This window comes from Ursus arctos, unplaced genomic scaffold, assembly GCF_023065955.2.
Source record: "Ursus arctos isolate Adak ecotype North America unplaced genomic scaffold, UrsArc2.0 scaffold_22, whole genome shotgun sequence".
NCBI lineage: Eukaryota > Metazoa > Chordata > Mammalia > Carnivora > Ursidae > Ursus > Ursus arctos.
The window spans coordinates 22,929,236-22,952,193 of NW_026622897.1; the positions used below are offsets into that span (position 1 = coordinate 22,929,236).

The 22,958-nt window shown below is 46.3% G+C and overlaps 1 protein-coding gene across 7 annotated transcripts in view; it reads right to left on the bottom strand.

Moving 5' to 3' along the window:
- Window positions 1-22,958, bottom strand: part of ETS1 (ETS proto-oncogene 1, transcription factor) — a 128,707-nt gene that overhangs the window by 53,704 nt on the left and 52,045 nt on the right. The window contains exon 1 of one of the 7 annotated variants that reach the window (XM_026505422.4): window positions 11,807-12,283. The exons of 4 other annotated variants lie outside the window; for them this stretch is intronic. In XM_026505422.4, the coding sequence (XP_026361207.1) occupies window positions 11,807-11,888 (82 nt within the window). In that variant the 5' untranslated portion in view covers window positions 11,889-12,283. Of the gene's footprint in view, window positions 1-11,806; window positions 12,284-22,958 lie in introns of those variants that run through there. 2 more of the 7 variants (XM_026505421.4, XM_057316621.1) reach the window with 2 other exon arrangements.

The window sequence follows — 22,958 nt, forward strand, 5'->3', positions numbered from 1 at the left end:
TTTCTAAACCTGAGCTCATGAACTCTCCCACTCTCCCAAGGAGAGGCAGCTCTCGCAGGAGGATCAAGCACCCTTCTTCCAAAAGAGAAGAGCGATGTCACAGAGATGTGGAAAGAGAAGAGCGATGTCACAGAGATGTGGCAGTGTCTGGCATCCCAGAGTAAAAAGAGACCCAGCTCTCCTCATTCCCACACCAGGCAATAAAAGGTAAAAGGATAACCACCTATAAGAAGACCTGCCCAGTTTCAAGCACAGAAAACATTCAAACCAGGAAAAGGTAAGACCACGGGCTCCTTCGGCTTGACCCAAACTCCCCTCAAGTGGAGAGCACGAAGCCAAAGGTCAGGTTGAGAAGGAGACACACTTCCAGCCACACTAAGATTCGCCTTGAAAGACGAGATCTTCCTGGCAAGCATTAAGTTTAGGGCTGAGATTCAAAAGTGCCAAACTTAACATGATTATCTCTGTTTTTGCTGCAATCAGGGGTACCACCCTCTACTCCCCATTCCCATCTCCTCTTGTCCTACAATCCAGAGCCCTCCCAAGGGCACTGCAGGCTACTTAGGATTGCATTCACCCCGAGGAAAACAACAACATGCCAAGGGGATACTTCTCAGTGTAACAACCTGTCACCACCTTGGAACGCTCTAGTTTCCAGAATGACCGACACAAGAGGGAGGGGGCTTATTTTATTGCTAAGGAACAACACATTGTATGAGTTTGCTCAACTCGGGCGTGTATATACCAGATGCCATGGCAAATGCCCCTGCCCCAGATGGAAGCTAACGGGGGAAAAAAAACCCCACTTATCTAAGATATCATTCCTTCTTATACACCTTTTTGACACAATTCTTTCTCATAAAATGCAGTATGAGATTCAAAGCTTTTTGTTTTTCAGTTTTTGGGGTTTTTTTTCCCCTCCAGCTACCTGAAGTTCCTGCTAGTCATCAAAATGGACCTCATTTGTTAAAATGGGTAAACAGAGGCACAGAAGACTATATATTTCAACATAGCAAAACAGGTTGGACAGGGATTCTTTTCAAAATTATTTATATTTAAAAAATAATGTATTTCTCCAAGTCCAAAGTCAACCCATCCCAGAGGGAAACTGCATATTTATCTAGAAGCCTGCGGAATAACTCACATTTTTTTTTTTAACTTCTTGAGAAGAAACTAACTTGCCATCCTACTTAGCTGGCCAGTGCGTTGGCATCATGGAAAGCTATGCAGATTTTTCGGATCCTATGTCAGAGTCATCTGTGCAACCCACTCTGAGCTCACTAGCTAGCCAACTGTGTGGGACCCACTAACTACATATAAAATATGTGGGGGAAATCTATTTCTTACAAAAGAGAAGAGGGTGTCTTGTTGGCATTTCTGATCTCGAGCTAATGTTTATTACTATTATTATTATTACTATTATCATGAACATTGAATGCACTATGTACTCACCAAATCAAAGAAATAGTGAAAATGTGTATGGCTGAATGGAAATGTCAGGGTTTGGAGGAATACAGCTTCCTGTTCTAACTCTGCCACTGAACTGACCGTGTAAACTCGGGGGAAAAAATAACAACAACTCAGAATCACTGCTCTGCAGTTGTCCCATTTATAAAATGTTACTAATTAAAAAAATTACCTTGAGGTTCAAGTGTGGTGAAGTCACGTGTCTAACTGTAAAACTGCTACCAAATTATAAACAAGTATTAAGGGACTTGGTGGATAATAAACATGAAAGACCTGAGTGTTTCCCCCAAATTCTACAAGCATCCCAATATTTCTGCACATTTTGGAGACAGCAGACCCGGAACTTCCGAGTAAGTGGGTCTAAATCTAGAGCCCTGCACTCACCAGCTGTGTGAGCTCAGGCAAGTTGCTGAACCTCTCTGTATCTTCCTCTGTGAAATGGAAATAATCCTTAGCCATTGGCAGTTAGTGTAAAATAATGAAGCCCTCAGCACATGAATACCCTCGCGGATGAATAATTAGCACCTAGCAACTAGTGGGGGGGGGGGGGAAGAGGGGCAAGATGAGGGAGAGAAGGACCCACATAAGTAGATAGAGTGTACCTTGATACCAATGGCAGTTTTTCTTGTTTTTCCCCAAACTGGCATGCCGCCCTTAGACGCCTGCCGCTGACAGAAAAGGGGAAAATTGTGACAGGCCTTTCTCAAAGTGTAGAAATAACATCAAGAAAATGATTTTCAGATAACAGCTGTGTGCAGGCGACACTCTTCCACGGCTGCAAAGAGCGGCCTTTGAGAAGCAAGGCGGCCTGGGCTCGCCACGCCCCAGCACCCGCTTGTACCTTCAGGGACACGGCTGGGGCCACTAAAGCAGGTGGTGTCTTTGTGGCCCCTGACTCGGCCGGACGGCCAGCGCCTGCAGAAGAGTCAGCTGCTTGCTGCGTGAACAGCCAGAGCCAGCAGGCCTGGGCCCTTCCCTCTATACAAACAGGAGACAGGGGCCTTGACTGACCGAGTATGTCAGGAAGAGGCACCGCGGTGGCTTTCAGCAGAACGCATTCCTGCTGCCGGAGGGGACTGTTTCCCTCTCGAGCGGTGCGCTGAGAAGTGGCAGCTTAGACAGAATCTGCTCACTGCTCACATGCTCAGCCTGGAGGATGCAGCTGGGGCCGGCTGCCTCACCTACTGGACCCCTCCTTCCTACATCTCCTTCCTCCAGACGAGACCCCACACTGGAACTGCCTTCCGCTGCAACTGTAGCAAAGGCTGATGGGACAAGGAAGCTGTTGCATCGAGGGGGACCAAGAGGAAGGTCTGCCCCTGGTCCAGTGTCACCCCAGAGACAATGTGCCCGGTTTCTCCAACGGCAAGCGACGCCGGGAACAGTTTCCATCACCTCCCTCCACGAGAGTTACTAACCTTCACAGATGTATCCCAAATTCTCCCAATGATGGACAAAATGTGAGGATTAGGAGAAAAACATCCTCATTTTGCCGACCTCTTGAGTGACATTCTATGTTCTCGCCCAGCGTGAATTATTTCAAATGTTCTCTAAAATCATAAAATGTCAGGGTAAAGAGAAATCTTACGGGTCATCTTCTCTGGTTCGTGTATTTGACTGAGGAAGAACATGAGGTCCAGAAAAAATGAAATGACTTGCCCAAGGTCACGCAGACAAACAGGTGCAAAGCTATGGCTAAACTCCAGGGCTGCTGACTCTCCAAGCAATGATGGGCCCCCCAGAGTGTACCCCCTACTCACAATATTTATTCCTACTATGCTCCTAAGTCTCCCCTTACCATGCATGAATCCTCACTGTAGTCCGCACATTTAATTAGTATTCCAGTGACATAAGACAACTTTGTATAGTGTACAGAATTCCCTTAAGTTTTAGGCAAGGAATATCAGATAGAAAAAACATACAAATACTAGAAGTACAAAGGTCATCACATGGAAACTCTTCCACCAAAAATGTCCTGGTGATGGACTTTCTGAAGGGTATTTTAAAATCAGATTCAACAACACACTCTTATTTTAAACATGAACGCTAAGTAATGAATTACCCTAGCACAAAACTGTTATCGCACAAAAATGGCATTCGATGAGAGCCGTTACAGTACCTACCACATAGTAAGAGTTCCTAAATGCTTCAAAAACCATGGATCTACAAACACTCCCTGGGCTCAGGAATGCCCTTGCCTGACCTAGATGTTTTATTTTCCATTCGTACCTTGAAAATAGGTACCTGATTGATTCTGTCATCTACTCTGAGGTTTAACGCCTATTCTGATAAACTGATACAGAGGTTTTAACAACTAACAGTATGAGTAGGAGGTAAAGTAATGCTACCAAAAAAAAAAAAAAAAACATCTCTCTCAGAAGCCTATTCAGTAACACTTCTCTGTCCTTAAACCCTCCCTACCTTCAAAGGCAAAATTCATCCTGAGATTCAAAATGTTCTCACATGGGTCCTGCCTTCACGTTTCCTTCTCTCTTCCTTTTCTACAATCAAGGTAGTTTTCTTCATATTTATGTAAGCTTTTATTTTACTCTAAACTTTCGGCATTCTTCCCACACTGTTCTTTCTATCTAAAATAATCCTTTCCCTGTTCTTACGCCTCCTTCAAATGCTTCTGAAATAGCCATGTTCTCCCTGAAGTTGACCTGCGAAATTATTCTAGCCTAGAAGTGTTGCAAGAGAGAGCCCAACAGGCACAGAAAATATAAATAATCATTGATCCACATGCAGGTCCATAAATTCCCACAACGGTCTTCTTGCATTTTCAGCCATGGAAGCATGTGGAGCCCAGGGAAGATCTCATCTGATTTGCCCCCACCAGGCCTGCATCCGCAGGGGATTTAAAGACCCCTGAAGAGATTCCACAGATGAAGAATGGAGAGCCAAGGTCACCCACCTGGCCACCCAAGACTAGTCCCTATGAGGATTTTTCCAAAAGTCTATGAAATAACCACTTCAATTCTTTTATTCATTTTCGATTATTTCTTTTTGTTCCTTTATGAGTTCTTTCATACTTTCTTACTCCTTTTTTCTCTCTCTTCCTTTTTAGCCAAAAGAGATGTTGCAATTGAATCCACCATTCCCTTCCTCCACTCCTAAAGCACTGAGGGCTTGCTTTTTACTTTTGTTTTTGTGTTTACCCACTTTAATGGTACAAAAAAAAAACAAAAAAACCTCCTTTTTTTCTTGCCCTTTTTGATCCCATCAGTAAAACTTCTCATCTTGGACAAGCATTAAAACAAAACAAAGCAAAAATGTTAATTGTCTTCACTTGTGTAATGATGACATTTCCCCCCTACTCAAAAGTTCATTTTCACACAAACACACCCCCACACACACAGACACACAACACACACGACGTGCAAAAAGTTTACAGTTCCTCTGCAGAACCTTGCAAAGCAGAAATCAACAGCTTAGCATAGCTCCCCAGAGCTACCGAGAGGTTTCAAATGCTTGAAGTGAACTTGTTTGAGGTTGATTTGTAGTTGTTTCTCAGGCTCTGAGAAATATTATATTATGCGTCAAAAACACATTTAAAAATATAACTCACGGTTGGGGGAAAACCACACTGAACTTGAATTGTTTCAAACTCTTAATCTGGCCCTCGTAGCTTACTTTGGATGGTCTAAACCCCAAGGTTAACAATTGAGAATAGATAGTATAAAGAATATTATCATCAAAGTTCAGTGTCTAAATGGTGTGACCCTCATTTGCTGGGAGAGTCCCAGCTCACGTCCATCATTCTAGTATAATTATTCACAGTGCCCATTACATTCTGAAAAGTGTCCCAGTTTAGATGGTAAATTACATGAACTCACTACCTATACACCATTAAGATCTGAAATCCAATAGCCTAAAGCCGGCCAATACTACTTTGGGTCTTAAAGCACCATCCAGGTCAGTATTTTACAATTCTCAGGGGCAGAACTAAATGCTTCAGAAAAGGACAATTGAAAAAAGTTGATGGGACAGTAAGAAGCAACATGGGGAGCATCTAGTGACAGACTTGGACCCAAGCAGCACAAACTGGAAAGCACCCGGGAAATATGACAAAGTTGGCCAAATGATCAATAAATATTTATGGCTTGAACAGCAATATTTTGAGTGTGTCTGTAAGCATGGCTCCCTGCCAATGAAATTGGATCTCCTGCAACCTACACCACAGACCAATTTCTTTCTGTATCTGCACGGAGACTCTGAACTACACAATTAAAAGAAAAAAGTAACACAGATAGGCACAGGGCTTCGGAAAATTAGCCAAGTAGAAATAGCCTGCTTATGCAATTTGAAAAACATCTACTGACATTTTGAAAAAAAGATGTCTTGAACCCAACTGAAAAAAGCGAAGCCACAGACACATGACAAATAGAAATGATAGATTTGGGAGTTGTCTTAATGTTCTCAATGCTGAGTAAAGGACTGCTTAGCAGCTGTAAGCAAAGAGTGGGCCTAAGAGGCTGTGAACAGGAGAGCAATTCTCATCGGACATTCTGTACGAGCAGGGAAGTGGGGCCAACATTTCATTCTGGAGCAGCCAGATAAAAATATGGAGACTGTATTGTCAATATACAAATCCACCTCTATGATGACTGTGTGGGTCCCAGGATATTAATTACTTGGAGGAAATGCTCCCCATAAGGCAGTGATAGAGGAACCCATATCTTACCCAGGGACAAGTGGTCGGGGTGTGTGTTTCTCGATTAGCCAGGGGAGGTCGTGGAGGGCTGGTGGGTCTACAGGTAGAATCCCAAAGCTCGCCCTCCCTCCTTGTGCCAGGATAACTACACACAGTCCCCCGACCCATGAAATGGCCTTGAAAATACTACATTTCAGTTGGGAAAAAATAAAACGATTGGTGTGTAGACAGCAAATGTAGGGGCCTGTGGCTTCTTTTGGAAGCAGGAAAATTAAACTACTGCTGTATTAAGAAAACAAACTCGTTGCTGATCTATGTCTCTCGTGGGCCAGATTGTGAGTGAGATTATATGCAGAGCTGTGTCCGTGATGCAAGAGGCAAAACAGGCAGCATCAGGAGGCTCCAGGAAGGATGTGACCTTGGAAGTGAACATAATCGCCTCCCCACCTGTGAGAGAGAGAAGGACATCTGGAAGACATTGGAAAAACAAGAACCCTAGTTCTCTGCTTGGCCATCTGAGGCAAGCCTGGCTCGAACCTGCAAGCACCTTCCTAAAGCACCACATCTGGACTGGCAGGCCTGGAGCCTGCCCATGGAACAGGCCTCTCCCTAAGCTCAGGAGAGTCATGCAAGGTGGCAGGAAGTCCCGCACCGATTCAACCCCCAGAGCACCCACCATCACTGCTTTCTCATATGCCCCCTTTATATATATCTATATAGTTGTTTATATATAATTGTAATTGTTTGTATATATACACATATATATAATTGTTTATATATATAATTGTAATTGTTTATATACATATATATATATATACACACACACATATATATGTAATTGTTTTAAACAGCCCCTTTTAATTTCCAGAATTTCTATGAATAACATGGTGCTTTTGTTTTAGGTATAAAATGCCTGCCACAGCTTATCAGTGTGTAAGTTTCTAACAGTGTGGCCTTGGGCAAATTATGCACCTCTTTGAATATCATTTTTCTCATCTGAAAAATGGAGAAAATAATAGCTCTCCCCACCTGAGTTAGTGTGAAGGGTAAAAAAGTGTTATTTGATGTGGAAGTGCCAGGTACATAATGGGGGCTCCATAATTTGTCATTTGTGGATGGCAAGACTCTACCTTCCATGCCAGCTCATGGGATACCACTATAGCCACGGGTTATTCATTCCACAAACCGGAGAGATGTCTGTAATTACGCTGTTGCTACAGCCATTGTAGAGTTATCTGTGCTCTTTGAAAGAGAGAGCCCTGCTTTCCTGAAAAATCCTGACCTACACTAACCAGCTCTCTGCCTTGCAGAGCATTTTGCTGGAGCCCAGAGTGAGCTGGGTTCTGGGAGGCTGACCACAGGCTGGTTTGTCTCCTGGGGGAGGGTGGGGGTGGGGGGAGGCGGGTGGTGATCCTCCTCCAGGGTGGTCTGGTCTCTTTAAGAAAGAAAAAAAAGTTACATAGACAAAAAAACAGCAATACAAACCAACCAAAAATGCCAGGAATGCAAACTCTGCCAACCAAATAAATAAATAAAATGTGCGATACTTTATAAGAAGTGGACACGATGCCTTTCTCAACCCTGCATAACTGAACCACTGCTTTTTTCATCAGCCCTTCGAATGTCCCCCCGGCCCCTAGTCTTGGTGGCCTTCTTGCTTAGAGGTAGCACTGACACCCTCCATCACCCAAAGTGACTGACCGACCCCTGCCCCTTTCTTTAGCTCTGTGTTGGGACCTGGAGGTACTGGGACACTCGGCAAGTTACCTGGCTCACTGTGTTGGCTCTGTGAGGCACAGCATGGAACCCCACTGGCACGAGATCTCAGCCAAGGTGGTGCAAGAGTTCTTTTAACTTGACCCTTCCTGCCCTCTCAAAAAAGGAGGGGAGGTGCATAATAGAGCAGTAGCCCCTTATGAAACATTTCAAGGGCCCCTGAAAATTCTACACTGGTCAGGCTCATTTTCTGTCAACTTGTTTTCTAATTAACAGTGGAGAATTTCTTAAGGGTCAGTACTGTTTTAAGATTGTTTGCACATCAAGAGACACAATTCTCCTACCAGCCCTAAAAGATCGAACAGTTATTACACTCATTTTGCGGATGCAAGAGCTAGAGCACAGAGAGATGAAGTAATTTGTCCAAAGTCACACAGCTAGTGAGTGGCAGAGCTGGGATTCAAACCCAGACAGGCTGGCTCCAGAGTCTGGGCTCTGAACCACCGGGCTCGTTAGTCACTAATGGAGTGTGGTCCGTAGGGGACTGGAAGCACAGTGAATGAGCGAGCTTAATAGCCTGGGCAGCTCTGCCCTTCTCTCTTGTCTACACTGATGAAGACACAAAGGCTGACCAAAGGGACGGCGAAAGGAACAAATCTTCCTATCTCTAAGGGCAATATGAGTCCCTGATCGAGGCACATCCCCTATGGGGGTAGTGAACATCCAGAATTAGAACTCCTGCTCGTTGGGGCGCCTGGGTGGCACAGCAGTTAAGCGTATGCCTTCGGCTCAGGGCGTGATCCCAGCGTTCTGGGATCGAGCCCCACATCAGGCTCCTCCGCTATGAGCCTGCTTCTTCCTCTCCCACTCCCCCTGCTTGTGTTCCCTCTTTCGCTGCCTGTCTCTATCTCTGTCAAATAAATAAATAAAGTCTTTAAAAAAAAAAAAGAAAGAACTCCTGCTGGTCTCTGGACATTATGCTCACCTCACCAAGAAGGTGGAATGGGGAAGGAGGGGAAAAATGAAGCGGCTCGGGAATGTATTTGCTTTGGCACCTAGCCTCCACCCTTCTCAGTAAGCTCCACACCAGGAGGGGACTCCGTGGACACTCCACTCTCCAAGGCTTTGTTTGTTTTAGCCCATTTAAGATCTGAGAGCCCCCCCCCCCCCGCCATCACCTACTGCAATCAAAATGGTATACCCACTTTACACTTCCAAGGGATATCCAATTCCCAGGTTATTCCAAAATATATGTTAATTTGGTACTTAAAGCTGTTGAAAATCCTGGGAGGTCTCAATCTAGAAGAAATGTGAATAAAAGTTCTGGATCAGGTCCTAGCCACAAAGACAGGCACATAACCCAGGGCTCCTGTTTCAACACCCACTTCCTACTGACTCCCTACTGGCTCCCATGTATTGGGGAAGGTGGGGGGAGGGAAATCCTGGTTTAATTATTTAAGCCAGATAAGATCCCAAACTAGTTGTCTCCACACCTAAGAAACTAAACGACCCAAAGAATCATTCTGAAAAAATATTTAAGTCACAGCTGTGGACACAAAGCCACACTGTGAAAAGTTAAACTTTAAACACATGTCCTATATGGTCTGATGGGCAAAGCAAATCCCCACTTAGTCAGTGTCTTCTCCACCCACCAACAAAGGCAGGCAGCCCTGGCCAGTGTTTCTTCTATCCATGCACCTGCAAGGTTAAGCCTCAACTGAAGTTTCTTTGCTGAGTGTTTCAAAGGTAACTTGCAGTATTACTCAAGGCAACATACACCGAGAAGTTAGAAAAAGGGACTGATTTTACTCGAGCCATGGGCTTACGAGATTTTCTTAAGTAAGTGACTTACCTTCTCTGGGCCTCTATTTTCCTTTCTGAGATATGGGTACAATGTTCACATATATGCTACTAAAAATCCAGAAAAAATACATAAACTAAAACTTCTATAAATTTTCAAGTTTCTCTATTTTCCCCCAAGACAGTCCCAGAAATCAAATCTCGTTGTGATGAATGGCAGCAGATTGCCCAATTTCTCTGACCAGCTGAAATTTTGTTGTCTCGAAGGCTGATTACAAAACCTGAGCAGTGGCTTGTCAGCCTTTTTTGAAAAAGAGAGGCACTCTAAAGACACTTATTATAACAGATTTTGACTGTAGGATTAGGGCTTACTATTCCCATTTTACAGATGGGAATGCTAAGCAAAGTTACTTGCCCTGGGACTTATTTTTATCAATAACCAAAATAACACCACCATATGCTCAAAATCTCTAATATATAATATTAAATTACCCCCCCCCAAAATGACTTCAGCTGTTTACTGCGATCTAAAACACGTGTTCCCAGGGGCGCTTCTTCATTCCCAGCACAGAAATCCATTGTAGGTATGTGGACTGACCTATCTTACTCGATACTTCCCAGACAGCCAAATCTGTCTCTTCCCCATAAACGCGCACATAAACAAGCCATTCTTAAGGAAAGAACCTATTAGTTGAGTTTATATCTTTGCTGGGAACTATCCTTTCATTTCTTTGATACACGGCTTGGATCAATTGTGACTAACAGAATTCATTCTTGGCTTCCTTGAACCCCAAACACAACCAGCACAACGACATCCTTCCTGAACTATAGCTCTAAGTGCCTGAAATGTCTCCATGGTTCTAGTTGATCTCAGCATTGCTCTGACCGGCATCATCCTTGTGACAACAAACAAGCTTAGCCTTCTTTGTGCACTTCCCACTGGAACTCCGAATACTGGGGTTGAAGGTTCGGGGGTCTAACGGGAGAGGACAGGGCCATGTCTTCATTAACATTTCGGGAAGATCTCTCCGAAGGACAGAACATCAGCTTGGCTTGGAAGTTTAAGCAGATGAAGAAAGGGTTAAAATAAGCAACTGATGACGGCAGAGGCAAAGAAGTGTCAACCAAAGTCAAGAGCAGCTAAACTTACCAATAATCAGATACAACAGAGCAGCAGGTCACTGCAATTAATTATTTTCCAGAAAGCATCACCTTCTCTCCATATCTTATTATATATACCTTTACCTCTAAAATCACTCATCTTGGAAGGATAGCTGGTGGTTCCTTATTCTAAAAGAAAACATCTATTCTTCTCAAACTGCATTTATTCCAGGACTTCTGGACTCCGTGAAACTGCTTAGCATCAAAAATTGTGTCTAAGACAAAATCAAATCTCTTTCTTATCCCCTTCTTCTAAATCCTTCAAATCAAAGAGTTGGATAACACCACCCACCAAAGACCCAAAGTCACGTCTGGGGTCAGGATGTTTTCTCTCTTCTAACAGATCTTTGGTACCAGAGGACAAACATGTGGCAGATGAGAAAGATCTGGATAGGCTAAGTAACCTGCATGAATAGAATCAGGATGTTTCCAGAAGTTAAGATGATCATTTCAGTTCTCCTACCACTTCCTTGCCCTCAACCCAGAAAAGAAGAGCCAGATAGCAAAGGGACATGTGACAGAGGAGCTCAGGAAGGCAAGACGTTTGAAAATGTGCTTGTAGGCCAGCCAGTGAGACACTGTTTCGGCTCTTACTGCCCAGGGCCCTCCATCCAGCTCCAGTTCTGGGAGATGCAGGGCCAGCGGATGATGCCTTCTGCGCAGTATCCATCCCCCCTAACGCTAAGGAATAAGGCCAGAGCGTGCTCGCTCATTTGGAAAGATTAAAAAAAAAAAAAAAGCAGAAATGAGGGTGCTGGACATTCTATAGGCTTTTTCCCACTACTCACAAAAACACAGCTGTGAAAATAAATACCACCCCCCAAACAAGGGTCTCAGGCCACCAACAGTCCTCCTCCTCTTCTCTACCTTGCTCCAGCTGCCACCAGCATCGCCTCGCTCAGGCAGAAACGCACTGCCTGGGAGGGAACGGCGGAAAGGGGGAGAAGCGGAGGGGACCCCAGCCTCTGGCCGAAAGCTGGCGTGGGGGCCTCGACAGTCACCACTCACCCGGAGAGGGGAAAAGCTCCAGATCGACTTTTTCCGTCTTGATGATGGTGAGAGTCGGTTTGAGATCGACGGCCGCCTTCATGGTGCCAGGAGTGGGGGGCAGACAGGATTATAGCAAGTTTGCTGTTATTCTTGTTGTTTGTCTTTTTAATGGGGATTAGTAACAGGGGAAGGGGGACGGGGGAAGTCCGACTTTCTTCCCTAAGATCTCAAATTCCCGCTGACTTTTCCCCGCGCCCAGAAGGTGCGCGCCCGGCACTCTCTCCCGGGAAGTTGGCACTTTGCGGAGAAGTGCGCGCGCCCCGGGTCCCAGCCTCGCCTGCGCCTCGCCCCGCTCCTCCTCGTCCTCGCCCCACTCCTCCTCTCCGCCGGCAGGCAGCTTCAGCTCGCTCTCGCTCTCCGGAGCCGCGCTCTCCCTCCCTCTCTCCCTCCTCTTTAGGGCGTTTCTCGCGGCGCCGAGCCTCGGCCGCCGGGTCTGCGCGCCCGCCCCCCCCCATCCCCCAGGATCTCCGCTGGGGGCGGGGGGGGAGTGAGGGGCGGGGCTGGCGGGGCGGGGGCGTTCCGGGGGCGGGGCCGGAGACCCGCAGCCAATCGGCGGCGGCGGCCCAAAAACGAAAGGAAGGCGGGGCGGAGCTCCTCGGCCACCAGCGCCCGCGCCCGCGCCCGCTGCCTGCCGAGGCCCAGCCGCCCGGCCGCGCCGATAGCTGAGCGCGGAGCCGGCGGGGCGCTGAGCCCGTTGCCCGGCCAGGAAGGACCCAGAGCGCGCGAACAGACTGGGTGCAGAGGCTGCCGCGGCCGTTTCGGGAAAGTCCGTCTGATTCGCCACGCATTCTTGAGGACTTGGTCACCCCGCTCCTGCCCCCCCCTCCCAGTAGCAGCATAGTTTTCCGAGTGCGTGTACATCATTCATTCACAAAGACTGACACACAGGACGTGAGGCATGCGGAGGAAGGGGCGTGCGTGCGAGCGGGCGCAGGGGGTTCTCCAGCCAGTGTCCTCCAAGGGCTTTAGGAGTCCTGGACTCTCGCCGGTTAGTGAGTCAGGAATCGGTGCAGTGTTTCTGGAAGAGCCTTCGATTTTTCAGACACCTCCCCCCCCCCCCCCCCAGTGTCATGGTTAAGAAATGAGTTAAGAAAACACGCAGGCAGCGTTCGTGAGCAGAATTCTCGCTGCCCTGGAGAAGGATCAAGCCCAAGGCAGCCTACAGGACACCCCCAAACAAAGGCCCAAATGCTCATGTATTATTGGGAGAGCAGGGAACAGGGTCCCCAAACTGGAATCCAGTCATGGCCTGCCATAAGCGTCCAGTTTACCTATAGCAGCGGTTGGGTGGAAGGGGGAGCTATTATTGTGTTCCTCTAATTACGTCGCCATTAGCCTTTCGTTTCATGGACTCTCCACTAGATAAAACTGACAACCACCACCACCACCAAAAGAGTGATGCAGAGGCTCTGTGGTTTTGAATTTCTGGAGTACATCATTCGCAGCTGTGACAGAATCACAATGCACAGCCCCTGTTCCATTTGGGAATTCCAGACACTTCGGACACCACAACACGATCCCAAATAATTAATGACTTTGCACTAATACATTGGTTATCATAAATGGAGCTAGTTGGTTCTAATTAACACATCAACCAGTAAATCTAGAGGAACGTACACAGACACACATATGTGTAGCTAGAGCCAGACATTGAGATCTACTCTTGATTAACTAGAAGATTAAGCATAAATCTTTCTGAACAACCTCAAAGAAAGCTATTTTTAATAACGTTTCCTGATTTCTAAGCCGAGGTTGAGCTACCACCACTTTCCTGCAACTGACTCAGATCAGTTGTAACACACCTGCTTACCCTCGCCTAATCCCAGTTTTGTCTCCTTGAAGCATTAGTAACTTGCAGGTTTCCCACAGCAAATGAGAAAAGGAGCCAGGAACAGAAAATAAATCTCTGGCTCCAGGTTCAAACTTCAGATTACACCCATCCTTCAGTGCCCAGAGGAAAATATTTGTATGTGACAATACTAATTTTTTAAGGATTGTTGTAATCCAGCTGTGTTTCCAAAAGGTGTGAGAGAACAATGCTGGCCTCCAGATGACAAGAACAGACACTTCTGATCCTGGGAAAAGGGGGGGGGGGGGGGATGGCTGGAAGAATGAATGTGATATTTTCACGTCCAAAGGAGCAAAGGAAAGGATCTTGAACCCGTTCTGCCTTGCCCGCTCTGAGTACATCAGCAAAAGAACTGAGCAAATCAAGAGTTGCTTTGGGGAATCTTGTTTTATTGATGTTGTGTTAAGAAAATTCTGTTATTTTTAAATCCAAGTGTGAGTACTTTTCTGCTTGCAAACGAAGCTGCCTCAGAGCCAGCCTTTCTCTTCCCCAGAAACCTCCTCAGCTTTCTTCCCCAGGCTAGCCTGAACTCTGCAGCCAACACCCCCCACCATCAGACACTAACAGAACCCACCACGATCCAAGCAGAAACACTTTCCACTCCACTCCAGCAGTGGGGGAATGTATTCCTTCGGTTCCTCAACAGAGACATCTCACCTTGTCCATCACCCTTTTGTAACCCAGTCTGGCCGCCCAGAAGCTCAAGATATTTGAAGGTCCAAATCAAGGAAGGGGGTTAGGTAAGACAGGAGGGTGGGGGGATAGCCAGGGGCCCACCACAGACCTCCAGGAAATCTCCCTCTGTTTGAGGCTGATGGTGAACAGTGAAGTTATCACAAATCATGCATCTAACTTCAGATCTAACTGCAACTTCGCTTGGGACAAGGGGCACTGATGTAAACAATTAAAATATGTTTACAAATGCGGGATACTAATAATCCAATCAGGTCTGCAAGTATCAAATCAATGTTGATAAAGGAAATTTTCGTTCTCTTTACGACACGAGTCGATTCTTGTAAATGTTCTGCGGACTTCAGATGGCATTTCTATCTTACCGGAGCCTAAAAGCCAATCCCTAGCCCAGTGCCTGACACATTGCAGACACTTAGGAAATACGTATTCAGTAATGAACTATCAACTTCCTGGTCACTAGGGGCGTCCACTTTGCCACCAACTCTCTCTAACTCAAAGGTTTAAGTGATCTGGTTCTGTCTGCTATGGCTTGTGAAGATGAACTAGAATGTGTCAGGGACTCCGCCCCTAGGCCTGCCCTTTGTCCCCCACAGCAGAGCTGAACCCCTCTTCCCCAGCATTTATGTCCACTCGGGTTCATTGTGCCTCAGTTTCCCCACCAGCAAAACAAGATCAGCCAGGCCTTGCCTTCCAGCTACTTGAGGCAAGTTGTTTCAAGACTAGATCTGATTGTGAGGCACTCTAGAAAAATCAACCATGGAAATACTTTCTTGTTTTTGTTTGTCATGCAACAGTCCGCTCCTCCCACACTTGGGGAAAAACAGAACGGTATTTTTAAACATTCCTAAGACCTAAGGAATTACACCCAGCAAGTGCTAAAACTCCCTAAACTAGGAACATCATGTCAACAAGAATCAAAACGGGGCTGCAAGAGTTGGGGGACAGGGGTGTGCAGTTAGATATTCATGATATCAAGCAACTAGTCCCATTTTTATAAGAATTCCCTCACAAGCATAGAAGACGTCCACAACATAAACTTTCTCTTTACTACTCGACCCCTCAACTCCACACCAGCCTCCATAAAAAGGAAAGATAAAAATACACTGAATTTCAAACAATCATGAAAGACAGACTCTCCCTCTCCAGGAGCGTGGAGCTTGCAAAAGTTTGTCTCTTTCTTGAATCTTAAACTTCACCAAACCAAAGAACCTCTGGGTTTTGAGCTAAAATATGTCGTATTGGAGGTAGGTGCAAAAACATTCAGACCACTAACGGCTGATCCAGAACAAGTTTATGACTCACAGATGTTGATTTACGGGTTTAAATGTAAGATTTAAAAAAAAAAAAAAAAAAAGTCCTCAATTAACAACCTGAGTTGCGTTTGTGGTTGTTTTTTCTCTAAGAAAAGGCAACAGTCTCCGTCACACGCAGGGACCTAGAAACAGGCTCTAACTCTAAAGCAAGTGGTTTCTCCGTGATAAGTTGAGTCATTAAAAAAGCACAGTGGGGCAGAAAACTGCCTGGGGCCTCGATATCTACCATTATCAAGCAGCAATAAAATGGCAAATTGGAGATCGAAAGGAAAATGAAAATAACTCTCTTAATTAAACTTTGATGCCAGAAGGCCTGAGGGTCAGTTCAAGAACCCAAGTGGCGGGCTCAGAGCTGTAGGGCTGCGGGCTGGCTCTGTGACCTCACCAGAGCCACTTAACCTTTGTGTGTGACAACCTCATCTCTGTCTCGGGGAATAAAATCACCCCTGGCTCTCCGGACCATGTAACACACACTCATTAGCTATTGTTTAGAAGGTACAATAAACAATGGGCCATAAGAAGAGCCGTGGTGAGGGGGAAGTAGTGGGGGGAGGGGGGACAGGGAGAGGGAGGACTTGGGGGCTGCTTGGCCCCCAGGGAAAGCTTCCACAATCAAACAAAGATGAGAGTGAGCAGTGTAGGCTCTGGAGTAGGGCTCAGGTTCGAACTCTAGCTCCACTGGCAAACCGGCTTAATTCCTGCTCCTATATGACTTACTCTAAAACCTCAGCTCCTCCACACTTAAGGTCGAGACAATAATAGCACCCCCCTTTCAGGGTCGTTGGGAGGATTAAATGGGATAATGGGTGCAAAGCACTTAGCACAGTGTCCGGGTCAGAAAACACGCTCAGTTAAAGTTAAATAGTTGCTCCTGCTATTAAGATCCAGGATGAGGTAGAACGGTCAAGAAACCCTGTTCAATCTCTGTGACCATCCCCTTCGCAGAGTAACTTGGCTCCTCTATTTACCTGAACCGTCTTTGGGGAAAGATAGGGAGAACGATCGTGTTGAATTTAAAAATCTCTCCAGACCCCCTCCTCACTCAGTTCCTGATTTGGGAACTTACCCAGCTTTGGCCTCCCTTGAGAAATCCCAGCACTACCTGATTAGAAGAGAAAACTGCAGATTTGTATTTGTTCTAAGAGTCATGGAAAAACCGTTGTTGAAATTCAGAAGGAAGATGGTGTGGGTGGTACCTCGGTGGAGCCAACGTCTTGGGTCTTGGCTTTGTCACATGTTGGAGCTAGCTGGGGGTCTCCCAGAGATCGTCAAGTTCAGCCCTCCTGCTCAGCAGAGGGAAAAAATGAGTGTGAGAGGGTAGGGCATTCTGCCCAAGGCCACACAGCTTGCAAAAGACCATGTCAGTCCTACAACAGCATCCCCTGGACTGCTGTTCTGTCCGTGGCATCTCCTTGGGTCTACAGACGCCACATTTGCAGAAGCCACGGCCATTCAGCGTGGTCTGTTACCGGACACTCTTGAGACACAAAGCACAATCCCATGTACACAGAGAGAGATAAATGACCAGATTTCTAGAAATCTGACAGTGTTCTCTGCACCCGATGTGTTGTCTTTGGGCAGTGCAGTGCAGGATAACCACACTAGCGTTCCCTGTGGGAGCCAGCTTGGCATGGGCTGTAGGGAGAGAAAGGGTCTGGGTTGGCTCTATTGCTGTCTGCAGTTTCTTTAGGCTGTAATTATGAACCATTCAGCTGCATCTGCAGCCCCAACAATGTGGGATGGATTGGCCTAATCCGCAGACCAAGCGACACTGTCAAATCCACCAGTTTAGACATCACGTCTTCCCCTAGCAGCAAATCAGGCTCTGCTCCCACAGAAAGAGGTGAGGAGCTGCCTATCAAGGCTGCCGGGTTCCGAGGCTTCCTCCACACCCACACTGAGCCCATTTCCTGGGATTGTTGCTCCCTCCTGGGCCTGGATAATGCAGAATGCAGGCTTACCCTATGAGCCTTTGGGGATCATGTAATTTGGATTCCAATTTAAATTGTCCTAAACTGGCCTCTTGAGGAGGTAGAGGGATGACAGCCTAAGCGCAGGTGGCAGGAGAACCAGTGCTCCTTAATAACCTGCAGAAACAGAGAAGCAGGCGCTTGGCAAGGGGCTCCAGACCCCAGGAGAACAGAATCCTGGCCCCTCCCCAGGCTGCAGGTGGTTTCCTCTGGTGGAAGGCTAAGGCCTTCCTCTGATCTTACCCTGCTTTTCTCTTGGGTTACAAAGACAACAGCAGACTTCAAAACAGATGTTCTCTGCAGTTGTGGTCTGAATCTTAAATTAAGATAATTTCATTGTGGAACCTTCCCCCTCTTCCTCCCCCTTTCATTTTAAAATGCCAAGGCAATTGCCCCCAAAGACTAGCATTTACCACCCCCAGAGATGAAGGGGAAGGGTGAAGAATTCCTCCAGCCTGTTCTTGATGCTGGAAGTGAGGCAGAGGAAGCAGAGAGCACCAGAAGAAGAAGAAATCGTCCTGACAGGAAAAAGGACGACGGTACAGGAGGGAGCACTAGAAAGCGACCTTCTCTGAGAACAAAGAAAAGACAAGTTGGGGTCGGGGGCAGGCATGAGGAGGTACAGTCATACAACGCTATATCCTTGGCTTTTGGGGACTTAAATCCCCAAGATCTCAAAATGAAATTAAGGCCTGGGAATGTGTCCAGTAGGGTCACAGAGCCCATTTCATGGTCCTGCATGGCCAATAGCCATGGAAGGACAATAAAGCAAATTGATAGGCGGTTCTCAAGCTGAAAGAGCAGCACAGGACATCAAGGGGGAGAGAAGGGAGAGGATCTTGGAAGGAGGACGCAGAAGACGCAAGGGAAGGTAAAGTTGGAAATCGACCTCAAACACAGACTTTCCCCCACGTGGATGTGTTGTATGCAAAGAATTTCCCTCCCCATCCCCACGGGGTGCTCCTCTTGTGCTCGGCAGCCTGTGCAGACACCTAGTGAACATTTGAATGGTCATGTCTCCCTCCGAGGCCCCTAAAGGCAGCAACTGGGCTGAGCCATCACGACCTCCAAGGGCCCAGCTCAAGACAGCAGGAGCTTAATAAACTCCGTGGATGATTTAATTAATGAACAGGTAACTTTCTAACATTCCAAATATGGATCTTTAGATATCTGTCTTTGATTTTAATTACTTATTTGTTTATTTAGTCTAATGGGCTACTGAAAGTTGCCCAACGCTCAAGACTAAAGACCTAGCCAAGTGACGCTTTTCCAACTGAAAAGGTTTTTATATAGTTTTATTGTGCTCCAGTCCTCTCCGACCTCCTTTAAAGGAAAATGTTGCGTAAGGCCAGCGTATTCGTTTTCTTTTTCCTCTGTGCATATTTGGTATAGGTGTCTGTGAAAAATGGCATCTGGCTTACCACAAAGCCAACCAGTCACTTTGTTGTCAGTCTGAACTTTTAAGCAACAGACTGTCCATGGTCTCACTCCGCTGCTCAGAAGCAGTGTTCAGGGCTTTCTGAACTTTAAGTTGAACCTTTTATTTCACTGATTATTGTGAAGGTAAGATGCCCAGTCATTACACCCATTATTTGTAAGATTTGAGAGAATGCATGAAATGAACCCCATTATCTCCATCTTTGTGAGGAAGAACAGACTGTCAGGTACTTATAGGGAAGCCAGTACCTGTTACAAATCCCCTTTACCTTCTCAGACTTGCTCTAACTGGTCAGGTTGCTAGAAGCATGGGCCATACTGCAGACATCCCCCGTAAGAGAACGAGAACAGGAGAGCGTGGGAATGAGGAGGGCAGAGGGAGCACACTGAGCCACAAGCACCTAACAGGTGGCACTAAAAAATAAATAAATAAAAAATAAACGCCTAAAGAAGGTCTAACCCCTCCTGTTGGCTGCACTGTGACAGACCACTGTTCTCTGTACGTGGCTGTATCTACTACTGAATAATGGAAGTATTGCAACAGAAAAGCAAGGTGATCTTAAACCATAGAAACAAAGGAAACTACGGGTTTGGTTAGGGTCCACCATTACCACCAAGCTGTGATTAGGATCATGGGCACACGTTATTTTATCACCCCAGCCAGAGGACCTACGTCCTTTTTTTCTTGGACCTATTATATGAGAAGAGGCCCAAGAAAAAACCGAATGTGTCACACCGAGAACGTCTTCCTAGCCAGGAACTATAACATTCTGGGGGTCATCTACAAACATCTTATTCAGGAACGTATTCCTGTCTCACTTTTAGCATCCTGCACTGAACATTATCGTGTCATAAGGCATTCATACGAAGACCACCTTTGCCCCCTAAATTCCCTTGCTGTTTCAGATCTCCTTTTGTACATGGACTGCCCTGAAAAATGTACACAAAATCCAGGGTTTCGTAACTCTTCAGGAACATAAATCCATAAAAACAACTCTACGGTGTCCAGGGTAATTTTTCATTTTTGGAATTGACTAAGTACCCAATATACCACTGATAGAAAGTTGACAGTTGAAAAATAGCCTCAAGAAGGGATATGTCAACTTCTCCAGGATTACAGCTCACATGTAATTCTCTGCTCTTAAGGGCCGAGGAGAGATGAAGTCTTCTTTCATTTGCAAGGAGCCAGCTGTGCTCACTCCGCGTCTTACATCACCTCTCGGGAAGGAGTCAGAATGGAGTGGATGGTCCTGGCAATGACGCATGAGGCGGAACAGACCCCAGCTCACATCTCATCTATCTGGATTGGCTTCTATACAATAAAAACCTTTCTTCCTCGGAGTTGGTGAAGAGGAGAGAAGCAAATCCGACACGTGTGACGTGCAAGAAGGCGCCATTTAATCAGTCAGGCCTGTGAAGCACTTTCAAGCGTTCAGGGCTTGAAATGATAGGTAATGATAGGTAATGTGGAGCACGAAGAAAGTCGAAAATAGAGAAGTTACTTCTTAATGGAAATGTATTTCATCAGACTGATCAGAAACATGTGTTTTCCCCAGACTGGGAAACCATCTTGAAAGACCTCATCACAAAAAGGCCTTGGGTGGGAAGGGCCACTAGGGACCTGCTGGGGAGGGGAGGAGGGAGGTGCAGCTGGGTGGGGAGCTGGCAACAGACTGTGGGAGAAAGAATAAACAGCAGTCAGCTCTCTGGTGGCAGCTTCCCAGGAGAGATGCCTTTCCAGGAATTAAAAATTCTAAATAATGTTGAGAATTGTCAAAAATCAAAAAGATTACGGACTTTTCTTTCAGGGAATTCCACAGCATTGAGAGAGACCAGATGGCTGGCAACAACCATTCCCAGATCCGGAAGAGGCTCGAAATCCACATATACTCTTCATTTTCAGTGAGCTAACATTTTCTGATACGGAGAGGATTTTTTTTTAATTGAACTGAATTGGGCTGAGGTGTAGAGGTAAAGAGACAATTCCAAGTAAGCGTTCCTATTTTCAAAAAGCCCATACGACGAAGACCTGCAGTTTCTTGTCAAATGGCCTATCGGGCTTTGGTGTCTTAGCTTCGTAGACTCTACTCAAGCTCGAAAATAACCAAGGAGGCAATGCAGTAGAGGAGTTAAGAGCATAGGCTTGGCAGTAGATAGACAAAAGTTCGAGTTTCAGCTTGGCCCCCCTCCAGCTGTCAGTCCTTTGGCCTCAGAAAACCTCAGTGTCTTCATCGCTAGAATGGAGGTGATCGTCATGCCCAGAGTTGAACCAAAGATGGAATGGACGTGTGCCAAGTAATCTGCCCTGGGCCTGATGCAGAATGAGCACTCAACAACACCTTGCTCCTGTTAGTCACTAGAAAAGTCACAATTGTGACTTTGGATTTAGCGAGCATAACATTTTCATCGAAGTTAATCCAAGGTGTACAATGTTCCCATGATGTGATTAGGATACGGTGATCCCTCTTGGTGTGTGCCATTACATCCATAACATAATAATAAACATAATTTTAGGTCTGAGTATGCAAATCGCACCATCCTCTTGGATGCAAGGGGATTGGTTCCCATTACAGAGACGTGACATACGGTTATGGAAGCTCTAATCGTATGTTCTTGGCCACATGACACATTAGCAGCAAAGAGAGAAATATTCACTCTCTGGGACTCTTCCAATATTGGATTGTCCCCACTTTGGGCTGCAGGTTCTCCTACCCATTCAGTGATTCCGTACAACCTGAGCAAAACAAGAACTTCAGCCAATGGCTGTGCCATTTGGCTTTCAAGCTGGTCAGTGACTTAGCAGAACCTCACGCTCCCTCGAATACACACCCCGTACCATGCTGCCTGAGGCATTCCTCGAGCTGGCTCCTGTTAGGCAGTACCCCACCGCGTTCCCTCCACGGAAGCCTTGTCCTGCGTTTTCCCATCTTACACTTCTCTAGCCTATCTCTTTTTCTGACGGCTAGAGTTCTCTAACCTCTTAATTTGGGCTGTAAATCTGAACCTCAACCCATCTATAGCCCCATACACATGCATTTTATTACAGACTTCTGGACCCACGTAGCACTCCCCCAAGCTTGGACTTGCCACCCAGAATTCAGATGAAGTGTTTTACTCGCTGGCATCAGCAACCCATGCTGACCAGTGGCCCCCCAGAGCCCCGCGGAGAGGTAGTCCACGTTGCCCCTTCCGCCGCCAGGCAGAGCCCTCATTGCTTGGGCTGCCCAAGAACAACCTGGATTTTGCTATTTCGGGGGCACCAGCTACATAATCTGTATTCTGGCACCACCAGTGCCTGGCACCCAGCCATCCCGGCTGGCACAGGAGAACGCGCATCGTCTCCTCTCTCGTTGCCTGCTCCATGTTGGCAAGATGAATGCCATATCATTGGGAAAGTGGACTTAATTGGTTTTCTGGGGGTGTTTGGTTAAGTCACACCCCACCTCAGCTCCAAGTTGATTAAAGTGTAGCTTTGCCCTTTCCAACAACCGTGGCAAATAAATGATGGGGAAATACTCCCAAATGCACATGGCTGGGTCCTCCCGTTCTTTTTTTTTTTTTCTTTCCTAGTGACTTTGGGGAGGTTTGGGCACTGATCCTGCATATACAATACTGTTCTTGTTCTTCTTTTCTCGACAGAGCAGCCTTGAATAGCTCTGTCTAAAATTATAAGCAGGGGCAGCCCTAGGCTCCAAGAGATCAGAGCCCTCATGCTGGGTCTGAACAAAGACCTTGCTTTTCCCCAACAATTAGCCCTGTAAAAAAGGACATCTATCTCCCTCTATTAAAGCCACCACGTGCCTTCAAGTCAGCCCATTGTAAAGCTAATTAAATAACACGCCTCTCTC